General features: G+C 44.2%; 1 protein-coding gene across 1 annotated transcript in view; it reads left to right on the top strand.

Annotated features, from left to right (window-relative positions):
* The window catches only part of SLC6A14 (solute carrier family 6 member 14), a 53,726-nt gene that overhangs the window by 38,829 nt on the left and 2,910 nt on the right, over positions 1–11,987 (top strand). The window contains exons 2-10 of the mRNA XM_026066260.1: positions 699–867; positions 2,755–2,886; positions 5,004–5,165; positions 6,531–6,666; positions 7,396–7,528; positions 9,224–9,364; positions 10,480–10,708; positions 10,791–10,916; positions 11,015–11,133. Of these exons, the coding sequence (XP_025922045.1) occupies positions 699–867; positions 2,755–2,886; positions 5,004–5,165; positions 6,531–6,666; positions 7,396–7,528; positions 9,224–9,364; positions 10,480–10,708; positions 10,791–10,916; positions 11,015–11,133 (1,347 nt within the window). The remainder of the gene's footprint in view (positions 1–698; positions 868–2,754; positions 2,887–5,003; positions 5,166–6,530; positions 6,667–7,395; positions 7,529–9,223; positions 9,365–10,479; positions 10,709–10,790; positions 10,917–11,014; positions 11,134–11,987) is intronic.

Below are 11,987 nucleotides of genomic sequence, written 5' to 3'. Positions count from 1 at the left end.
TTTGAAAGCGCCTGGGCAGGTGGAGTGGAGACGGGCACCCCGGCTGGTGCAGGGGGCTGAACTGGAGCGGGCACTAGGACAGGTCTGGGGGAGGCTCATTCGGGGGGCTGAGCCGCTGTGAGCCCCTGRGCATGTGCATGGGGCACCCGGACAGGTGAGGGGGTGGCTGGGGACAGGACGGGCACCTGGGCAGGTATGGGGCACTGAGGCAGGTAGGGGCAGGGGGCTGAGCTGGGGTGGGCACCGTGCAGGTATGGGAAGACTCGGTCAGGTGGTTTTAAAGCGGACACGCAGGCATGTGCARGGGTGAGCACCTGGCCAGGTACAGGGGCACCTGGGCGTGTGCAGGGACAGGATGGGGGCGGGGGGGTCCCTGGATGTGCAGGGGCAGGATGGGGGTGGGGTYCCTGGATGTGCCGCCCCCAGGAGCTGGCAGCCCAGGGGACTCAGGTGGGAGCAGGGCAGCGGGGCAAGGCTGGCCCTGAGGATGCTCTGGGTTCTCCGAGGGGACCCTCTCTCCGGCAGGTCCGTGCTGCTCTGCCAGGGAGCAGCTGGACTGGCAGCCTGCTCAGCCGTGTCCACCTCATCTTGCTGCCCTGCCTGGCAATCCCTGGGCTCTGCTCTGGCTGGAAAAGGGTGGCTGTGATCAGCCCATTTGCCTCTGGAGCTCTCCTGAGCCTTCCCTCTTCTCTTCCAAGGACTTCAGCTTGTCAGCAGAAAAAGATGGCCATGCCAGCAGCAACGATGAGAACCAGGAGCGTGGCAACTGGGCGAACAAAAGTGACTACCTGCTCTCCATGGTGGGCTATGCCGTGGGCCTGGGCAACGTCTGGCGGTTTCCCTACCTCACCTACCAGAACGGCGGAGGTACCTGTACTGAATGGCAGTGTCGGGTGGGCGCACCTTGCTGTCCCTCAGAGAGATGAGGGCCATCCTCTGAGGCTGGGCATGTTTTGTCGTGAACTGGATGTGAGCATCACTCTGGGACCTGGGATAGTGCCCGCTGGTAGGAATGGGCAGAGGAGGAGGAAGCATCTCCAGTCTCTCTGGGTACCAAGTGAGGATGAACATAATATTTGTTTTTTCACTACAAACTTCCATCTGAGAATTCCAGAGCACTTCTGAGTGCAGGGAAACAGGGCTGGACTCGGAGCTACTGAGGCTCCAAAGATCACAGCTCCCATTCAAGCTGTAAACCAAAGGAGTCCTGGTCCTTGTCCCCAGGAAACCGAGTTATTCCAAAACTACCTTGCACCTTGGATGGATAGAAATATTTCAGTTTCCAGACTAAATTTACTCATGACTGACTTGCACCTTTTTGTCAATGTGCCAATATCCTCTGTTAACCTAAATAGCTGTTCTTCCTCCCCAGTGTTTACCTCCCTGACATGTTTATAGCGAGCGTTCGAATCCCCTCTCAACCTTTGTTTTGCCAGGCAAACAAGCTAAGCCGGAATAATCGTCCAAGCTCAATAATTATCCCCATCAGATGCTTGGCAAGTGTGAGGTGGAGAGAGCCTCTACCTGCTTACACAACGAACTAGTGGCAAAGCCAAAAGGAGGCTCTGGATTCCTCCTCGGCTGCTAATCCAGAGCTTTGCCTACCCGCCAGGCAACCACTGGTAATTAAAGAGAGTGTAAATGCCAAGTAACTGCAGAGGACTTACTCGTAGGTACTTAGGTGCTCTGCTTAACAGTCATTTTAAGTCAGATTCTGGGCTGTAAATGCCCCATGGTCAGTACCTGTGGGGACATGTGGCATTCTTGGTACAGAGGTTTTGTTGGAATGAATCTGGTTGTGTCACTCACGGTTGGTGAAGAAAATTGTGAAACCAAAATGAATGCTAATAAGTCATGATGTTACCCCATCTACTAGGTTTTTTTTTTTTTTTTTTTGTATCTGCTACAGCAGAATGTTTAGCATTTTAAAGATTCATTTGCCCTGTTTCTCGTATCCTTCTCTATGCCCCTTGTCCATGACTGAGCAAGACTACCGTTAGGCTTATTTCAAAGCACAGGAGTAATTCAGTATTTACTTTCCTAAAGTACAGCAGGTATTTGCAGTCCTTTGCAGATCTGGGTCCTTGCTTATTTTTAAGTAGGCTGCTAGTAACGAGGATAGTTTTCCATTTAATTACACGTGTGGATATCGGGTCGTGCTTAGGCAGCCTGAGCACTCACCTTCCCTATCTTTCGCATACACAAAACAAAAAGCAATGCAAATACAAAAGAAATACCGCCCCTTTTCACAGAACAGGGTTCTCATTGATGCCAAGCTAATGGGCACTTTAAAATGGACTYGCCCAAATGAGATCCTACGTGTCGCAGGAGTTGGCCAACCGTTCAACACAATTTTTGCACTTACACGTACAGTAGCTGCTCCGCTAGTGCAGTTGCAAATTGAAAGCCGTAGGATGAAGTGGAGTGCAGACAAAGCCAAGAGGACCTGCAGCTGAGCAGTGCTCCTGTTTCTATGAGAACAGCATGTGTTGGATACTTTTTATGGCATCTTTTTAATTCTACGAGAGAAATTGTCCCATGTAAAGTACCAGTTCTCCTGATAATCTTGTTTCTTCATGCTGGTACTATTCAGTCTTACAGAAAACAGGGATTGCAAGCAAATCTATATATTCTGTACAAAATGAAGACGCACAATAGAATATTGGCAAAAAAAAAAAGTATAAAATGCATTACAGTTGTGGTGAATACTGAACGGCTCATTGGTGTTTTGTTTTGTTTTTTTCTCCCCCTCAGGTGCCTTTTTAATCCCGTATACAGTGATGCTGGCGTTAGCTGGCTTGCCTTTATTTTTCATGGAATGTTCCCTTGGGCAGTTTGCCAGTCTAGGGCCAATTTCTGTGTGGAGAATATTGCCATTGTTTCAAGGTTGGTATTACTGTGTTTCCATAAAGATTTTTTTATTACTATGGTCTTAAAAACCAGATGTAGATTAATCATTTCCCCACAAAGTCACTAATTCTGGGAGGCTCTTTTCTGTGTGAAGAACACTGCCCGTGTTTCAAGGTCAGTATTATTATGTCCCCAGATAGATCTTGGGTTTTCTTTTTTTAGTTAATATATCAATGTGGATTAATACTTTCCTTCAAAGCTATTGGCTCTGAGAGGCGTTATCGATGATTCTCCTGGTGTCATGCAGCATATCACATAAACTGCAGACGCACGGACTAGAGGAAATCGCGTTGTTTGCTTTGTGGGGAGAAGCCCGGCTAAATACCCGGCGCTGCTTATGACAAGTTGCAAATAACAACTTTATTGCCGTTTCTATACGCTTCATGTCCCAAGCACCTTGCAAGGCAGTTGCACGTTGGAGGCGCTAATTCTGCGTTTGGCTGCTGCGTTTGTCACTGGCATGTTTCTTACTTATTTATTTATTTATAATGCACGGCTGTGCATGTATTCATCCAGGTCGTTGTGCTGAGATCCCTCCGCTGATGTGATAAAATAGGTTAGATTCTGGCTTGGTAAGGTGAGGTGCCTGTTGTGAAAGAAATAAGTACACTCTATAGCAGTAGTTTGCCTAGCAGTTTGGATTTGATGGGGAGATTTGTGCGATTGAAAATGAGTAACTACATGCTTTATTCGCTTGTATCCATCCAGGCCCTGTAAAGGGCTATGCAATTGGTCCTGTTTGTCCTCTTTATCTATCAGAGGAGTTAATGTAGGAACAAGGAAGTTATGGTTCTGATACAATAAGAATTTTACTTGCCAACTTCTACAGGACCAAAAGAGATTGAAGTCTCACTGGTTGACTGAACATCCATACTATTTTTTTTTTTTCCCCCTCCTCTAGTCTTCGGTTTGCAGCACAAACAACCTTTCAAAACAAGAAGAGTGAATTTAACTTAAAAGCAAAAGTCTATAGACACAACAAATGCTTTCTGTCTCTGCGCAGATATAACCTTAAATATAATCTCTGGAATGATGGGTCATGTTTGGCAGATGTTCCCCAAACTCATGGAACAAAGTCCATTTTAACAAAGGAAGATAGAAGTATTATTGGCACAGAAATACTACTCTGTTGCTTCTCATTTATTGCCACAACTAGCTGTTACAATTAGTTCTTTAAACTGGCTGGGTCAGCCCTAGTTTTTGTGCAGTGTTTCCCCCCCCACCCCAAGTGATCAAAACTTCCCACTGAACTGTGGGAGAACACCAGTGTTGAACTGACCCTTTAGACTTGGACTTCAGAACTAGCCCAATTTTTCTATGAGCCCAATTCAAACGTTGTGTCAAAAGAACCACATTTGAGATGGTCAGTTTGGATCGTATCCTGCATATTATGRCTTTAGCCTTCCCATGTTTTGGTTGCTGCTCATGATTAAAAACAAAAAACAAAAAAAMCCCACCAAAACCAATCTAATCTCCAACCAAAAAAATAGAAAAAAACCCTTCCCCCCAAATAGCCTTTTAAAAGGCAATATTGTAAACAGAATTTCTTCCCTGTACTTCTCTTGCACTCTCTGACTCCAAGGGGGCAGGATGCAACAGAACAAGGCAGCTATTGAACGATATTCAGATATTAGGAATTTCTTTCACCTGTTGTCCTAAGCCCACGTGGCAGCCTCCAGAAGGGGGACTCGCAAGTTAGCTTTACTTATATCGGCTGTGCAAAAACTTGTTCCTGGCTTTGTTCTACCTTGTTCTCACACATTGGTTTTGCCTGGGCCCTGTCTTCTGTCATCAGCCTTCATTGATCATAGTCTGTGCAAATGTGTAAGTGATTCAGAATCTGGGAGTCAATGAGCCAATATATTGCAGCAGACTCTGTTTTTTGCATGCTGTAGGAAAAAAGTCATTGTGCGAGGTCTCTACCCAGGGAAGTGTCTCTCTGTACTTGTAAGAACTTCTCAGTCTGCAAGGTAATGAAATAATTTCAGGGGATTCTGCTGCCACTTGAAGGACACGTTAAGTTCTCTGAAGGCCATTCACTTTTTCAACCTGTGTTTGGTGTAGTTAAGACATTGCCTTTCTCCCTTTCCTAGGAGTGGGCATCACGATGGTCATCATCTCAACATTTGTGTCGATCTATTACAACGTTATCATCGCTTATGCACTCTACTACTTATTTGCCTCGTTTCAAAAAGTGCTCCCGTGGTCAGACTGCTTTTTCTGGGCAGATGAGTTCTGCAGCAAAACAAAAATAGGTACGGTACTTACCAAATACAGCTTTAATATTCCTGTTTTGAACAATTACTCTTTGTGACATTTTCTGGGAAAAYTTACAGGAGCAAGATGGCTACCCATGGCACAAAAAATCCTTCCTGGAATTTTGTCTCTGAACGCATGGGAGTGGGACTTGCCCATTTCCTTTTCACCAGTTCCAGGTCCTTGTGAAATCTATAGAGAGCTGGGGTGAAGCCTCCTTGTTGGTCACCATTTTTCTCCTTTAAAATCTAAGGTTTCTTCTAACGCATACAATCCCCAGAAACACCGCCTTCCCATTTCATCAGGCTTCAAGGCAATGCAAATACCTTCCTTATATAAAATTAGAGTACTCCTATAGCTTTTATCTGGGGTTCTTCCATTACCTTTTTTGCCTGCCCACTGGCTGTGGTAGTCTGAGCACCAGTGGGGCATTGCTATTGTGCTTTATTAACTCTTCAGAACATGTCTCCATGCTATTGTTCTTGATGTTTGGCAGCATGTGTGCTGCCAAACACTTGTTATCTCRCCAGGGTCCATATCAGACTAATATAAGGAAAAGGTGAAGTTGGTGAGATAACTAGCAGTAATTAGCCCATTTGGAAATGTGTTGCTGTGCAACCTCTGTTGAGATTGTTAAAATAACAGGGACAAGATAAGGGATTACATTACTTGAAGTGTTAATGTAATTGTAACACTCTGAAAAGACATTTTCGTATCTAAAGTTAAGATTTATACAACAAGAAGCTGACGCTTTATTTAACAAAAAGCTGCTGCTCTTTTTATGGGCCGAACAAAAATATTTCAGCCTAAAATTTATAGGTTCTGGAGGAATACAAAACTGAACTGAAGCAGTTACACCGAAATAGTCTGACTAGACTTTCTCAGTAAATGCTGATATAGTGCTCTTTACTGTTGAGAATGGATCATATTTATTGTATGTTCTAGCAAAACAGAAAAAAGTAAGGAAAACTTTCAAGAGATCTAATAATATGAAGTTGCTAGAGAATGACCTGTATGTAACATTGGTTTGGGACAAAGGTTTTCATAGAATAGCCAAGGCTAACATCTTTAACCATGGTCACGTCTGCTTTTTGCAAGTATCCTTTATCTTTGCAGTAAGTAAAGGTGGTGCTGAGCACACCGGATTCCTGATGTTTGAATTTACTAAGTAACACAGTCACAGCTGCAAGTGSTAGTTCAGGTTTGTTTCTAAATATTGTTACTTTAGTAGCAAAACTAAAGCTATCACTGTTTAGAAAGCTATCTGCTAAAGTAGGATTGTTGGGTTGGTTTGTTTGTTTGTTTGTTTTAATCGCTGCATGTTAACAGTCCACTGCCTCTTTCTTTTTCTTTCTCTCTTTCAGTAAGTGACTGCAATGCAACCTTAAATGGTGAAATCATTCATGCAAACTACTCTTACATCACAAGCAACAATCTCACATGTATCAATGACACCATTACCTATAAACCAGTGCAATTTCCCAGTGAGCAATACTGGAAGTAAGTGTACATAAATAGAAATTGCTAAAGTGTATTTGTTTTGCATTGTGGTTTTTGAATGAATCCCTCATTTTTGTCTTATCTTACCTTCTGGAAACAGTCTAATTCAGGAGCATGGGCATGCAAATCTGTGCAGAAGGAACTTAAAATTTAACTGATAAGTCTCAGCCCTTAAAAAATAAAGCATGAATCACAGGGGAGCAAATGAGTSAACCTGTAGCAAACTAAAAAATAATCCAGCTAAAGAAGTCCTCTCCTCTGGAGTCCCACTAGGGACTACTTAGCATCTCTATGTACGGTACATATTGTTTCATGAGTTACTGTGTAAAATACGTTCAACCTATTCTGAATCCTGGCCTTTTGTGAAACTGCAATCTCTTTAGCCACCTGACTTGTATCTGCCTCATGTTCCTTGGGTTCCTGGGAGCTGATTCTCCTCCTTKCTGGCTCTTCTCCTGCCATGAGAATTTTATGGTTAACTTGAAAGAACCTAGGTAGGCATGATGGGAGAAGCATGGAGAATGGAGAGCTGATGGACTTTAAAAGGAGAAAAACATGGGGTAAAATATTTTCAACTCCAGTAGCTCAGTTCTAACTGTGCACTCACAAAAATTACCTCAGGGTCTCAAAATATCGGCAGAAACCTGCTCCCTCTCCCTCCAGAAGCGGTTAAGAGAAGGAGCGTGTGTTGGTGTTGCTCTCTTCTCATTGCACTGTTCTGTGTTTCAGTAAAGTGGCTCTTCAGCGCTCGAGTGGGCTGGATGAGACTGGTCACATTGTGTGGTACCTGGCGCTCTGCCTCCTCCTGTCCTGGATGATTGTTGGAGCTGCATTATTTAAAGGAATAAAATCTTCTGGAAAGGTAAGTSAGGAAGAGCTCATGACAGACTTATGGCCTGGCCTGATCCTGCCCAGCAGCACTTCCAATGTCGGCTGTAGTTAGGGAAGGTTAGCAYGCAGCAGCATGCAGTTCTAACCTGCTACCCTCTGCTGGACGTAGTATTAGACTTTGTTGCTGCTCTTTACTCATGTTTTATGTGGCAGTTATGAAGCAAATGTGCTGATTACATAGCCAATAGTTAATGCACTGGTCTCTTCATTCCACCAGGGCTGCCATGCATTTGGGGATCTTGCTGTCACACGAGACATTTAGGCTCAGTTCTGGCAGTCACCTGGCCTGTTATGAAGGACGTGTGCACGTGACTGCGTGCACACACCCTGGGAGCACCTATTAATTATTGGCACCTACAGACTGTTTGAGGTGTTTGGAAAATACAGGTCAAGCCCTGCAAACAGAGGTGCATGTGCAGGTTCCTGTTGGATTGTGACATCCTGTTTATACCTGAGATTTCAGACTGCTCACAGGGACCAGGTCTATGGGTGCTTGTTTTCAGACTCTGGCTCTGCTGAGCTCTTGATTTCCAGCTGCTCGAGCACAGCTGCCTGGAACTACCCCAGGGTTAGGTAGGCTCCTCTCCAGCCATCAGGCAGGCTGAATTTCATTCTTTCCTRCATGATGCTCTTTTCCTGGTTTAGTTGCTCTCTTAACTCTGTCGTATCTCCACATCTTACTACTTTTGTCTCTGTTGCTGTTCCTCACCCTTTCTGCCCTTCCCTTCTCATTTAGCCTGCTTTTTTTCCTATGCCTTCTCTCACTGTGCCTTTCCGTGGTTCTTCTCTGCCCTTCTTCCTTTTCCTCAGTCTAACATTTCTCCTCTTCTCCTTTCTCTTTGGAGCTTTCTGCCCTCCGTCTCAGCACTTCAGGGTGGAGTATCTGTGCTTTCCCAGCCACAGTTGTTCTGTCACATGGTTCCTCTTACCCTCACATTCTTTGGGTTCCTGGGAAATGGCTCTTCCTGTTGTCACTCCTTTTCTGGCATGAAGGCAGAACTCTTCCAGGAATAGGTAAGGTAAGACTTGGGTAAGGCTTGGTGTAACCAGCAATATTGGCTCAATTATCTGTCTGCGTAACACTGAAACTAAAAATCCAGAAAGAATATTATTGAAGGCATCCTGCATGATAATAGCAGAACCCTGCTTCTGGCCTGGATCCTACTGTGCTCGAAGCTATATAGACAAACAACAGCAAAATGATGTGTGTCTGAGAGAGCTTAAAAGTCCTTGTTCCCAGCAAAGAATGCTTCCAGCAWCGCTTTATTCACTTGCATCAGGAGATAATTCCATCCTGATCACCTGACTTTGACYGGCTTTAAGCTCTCGTTTGCTAGAAACATTGTCTATCAAGAGACCTCTGAGGTAGCTGAGTCCTTGCTGTGGCAGTAAATCATGTCCGAAGGCACATTTCTGAAACTGAGCCCTATCKCAAAAGTGGCCAGGTGGCCTGGGCCTTCTGCTTCTGACGGAATGCAGTTCTAGAACCGGCTAATCCACATGGTTAGCACTTGACACGTGTGTTCACCTCCAGTCTCACTTCCTTGAKCAGCCATACTTTTCACTTGAATCCAGCAGCTTTCAGTCTAAATCCGGGTCATTCCTCGTGCCTGGGAGGGTGTGCTTTCCCTCAGTTTTCAGTGTGTCCCTGCCCTTCTTTTTACAGGTTGTCTACTTCACAGCGCTCTTTCCGTATGTCATCCTGCTCATCTTGCTGGTGAGAGGTGCCACCCTGGAAGGTGCTCGGGATGGCATTGAATATTACATTGGGAAACAGTCCAACATCACCAAGCTGATGGAGGCAGAGGTGAGGTGGTGTCAGCTCCAGAAGTGTGACACAATTCCATGGTTATATTGGCTTGCTATTTACAAAAGCCACCATATRGCTCCCTATCTTAAAGAAGAGCAGCTGCTTCTTTACCCAGTCAGATGCCTCTTTATTTCCTGCTGTGGGATCTGCATCCACAGCTGGGTTCTGGTTTTCCAGCAACTCCCAGCTCTAAGAAGTTCAAGCCCCTGTCTAGCTACTCTTAATCTAGAAAATTTTACCACCGGTTAGTGGCAACTTCCATGGCGTTGCCTCTAGAGCAGCTCTCTGGAGACTTGCTAGAGTTTCATCCAGTGATAAACACATCACCAGGCCTGCTGAGAAAGTTCTCACTGAGGAGTCAAGCATTGCTCTCATATCAGGTCCACTTGGTTGGGTTGCTAATAGCTTCAAGGGACTTTGTCAGAAGATTGATGGGACCTCTGAGTTGGAAAGTCAGGCCATGCCTTGCCCAGTAAATTAGCTCAGAAAAGAAGGCGGACAGGAAGGGCACTTTGTGCAAGGGAAGAAGGAGCCTAGCCTGCGTTTTTGTTTAGGCTTATGCCAACATCAGTTCTGTCTGACGAAAAGCAAAGATTCAATGAGTCTGATCTGTGGTGTTTTATGTGAGTGTTTGCCATTAACTGAAGGGCTGCAGCAGAGGCAGCGTTAGTCTGAGCCTCACAGAAGCGATTGGGTCTTCAGGGTCATAGTGTGGGGACGGTGAGTGGGAGAGCGCGCACAAGTTTTCATTTCTGCAACTCTATGCTGGTTTTCCTTATACATTGGCACCGTGACAAGATTCATATCTTGACAACCCACATATGTGAATGAATTGAATCTCTCTTTCAAGGTTATCTTGATAAAGCTTAAGTATTCGGCAACAGACACAGGATGTTTCTATGACCTTCCCTAGATCACAGAAGATGTTCTTTGTGTTAGAGAAAGTAGGGTCACCAGCATGGTATTTTCCACCAACTCTAAAATTTGCATGAAATAAAATTTGGTATAAAGGCTAAATCTAGAAAAGCCCTGCAGCTTCCATAGAGGGACTTGAATATTTATGATTTTTACTGTAATTAATAAAATATCTTTCTTGTTCTAATTACTGTTAGGTTTGGAAAGATGCAGCCACCCAGATATTCTACTCCTTGTCGGTGGCGTGGGGTGGACTTGTCGCTTTGTCCTCGTACAATAAGTTCCACAACAACTGCTACTCAGATGCTATTATAGTTTGTGTAACGAACTGCCTCACCAGCGTATTTGCTGGGTTTGCAATATTCTCTATCTTGGGACATATGGCGTTCGTGTCGGAGAGACCCGTCTCAGAAGTTGTAGACTCAGGTAGGCTGATCGTTGCACCATCAGTATCCGGACTTACTTTGACTAAAGCCTGACAATAACCTTTCATTCYACTGCATTGCAGGGTTTGATCTGGCATTTGTTGCCTACCCAGAGGCTCTCTCCAAGTTACCAGTTGCTCCTCTTTGGTCCTTTTTATTTTTCTTTATGCTTCTGCTCTTGGGCCTTGACTCGCAGTTTGCCACAATAGGTGAGTGGGGGTTTTAAGTAACCCATTGCTTTTCAACTGAAAGTTGCATTTCTTAGTTGTTCTGCCTTTATTCAAAACCCACGCTTGTTCTCTTGCAGAAACACTTACAACCACCATACAAGATATATACCCTAAACTGATGAAAAAGTTGAGAATCCCTGTAACCCTGGGTGTGTGCATAYTGCTCTTCTTTCTTGGTCTTATCTGTGTCACTCAGGTAAGACATTAAACTGTTTTTGGCAGTGGGTTTAGTTATGCTTCAAATGACGAGTTAGTTTGCTCAGGTTAAAATATCCTTTCTTGGTGTGACAAGAACTTTCCTGCATGTATTTGAGAGAATCTTGAGTTCTATCAATACACCTGGACATGCAAATAAGAAGTTACCATGGGAAAGGTTTGAAGAATCTAAGGTTTTCTGTGATTATGTTTTAATATATTTAATATATTATTGAGCTGAGACGCATTTTTAAATGGAAGGCCTATAAATAGCCTGTCAACCATCAACCTGACTTTGCTGCTCAGTTCAGGAAACTGTTTGTGTAATATCAAGAATACATGTACAGAGTGTCTGCAACACTCTGGGAACTGTTACTAGATGTTGATAGAATCTTGTGTTCAGAACCGTTCACCAAAGAGCACCGCTTTTGAGAAATAGCCTATTCAAGTCATAAAGACCTGTTAGATCAAAAACATCTGTAGACAGTTTGGCTATTCCTTCTGAAATATGTTTATTAGAAATTTTCAGTACAGCATGTACGCTTTCTAGAGGCAATTGCTTTTAAGGGTGTAAAGGTTCATCATAATGGCTATATCTAGGAACACAGATTTACGTAGATAATTGCACTGAGCATGTAAAGAAGATAGCCGTGGTGAACAGATGGTTGTATCATCAAGCAAAGCACATAGGATGCGAAACATGATGACAAGGAAACTTGCAAAGGACTTAGCTCATAAGAGTATGAGACGGTATAAAGCTTGTTCTGTGTTTCTGCTATTGCATACTGGTATTTAAAGCTGTGTTTAACCCGCGTGAGAAACTTGTGTGTGAGCGAGTATACAAGCCTACTAGAA

This window comes from Apteryx rowi, unplaced genomic scaffold (genome assembly GCF_003343035.1).
Source record: "Apteryx rowi isolate R43461 unplaced genomic scaffold, aptRow1 scaffold_24, whole genome shotgun sequence".
Taxonomy (NCBI): Eukaryota; Metazoa; Chordata; class Aves; order Apterygiformes; family Apterygidae; genus Apteryx; species Apteryx rowi.
Note: the sequence above shows the minus strand (reverse complement) of the source record. Positions and strands in the feature narration are given on the sequence as shown.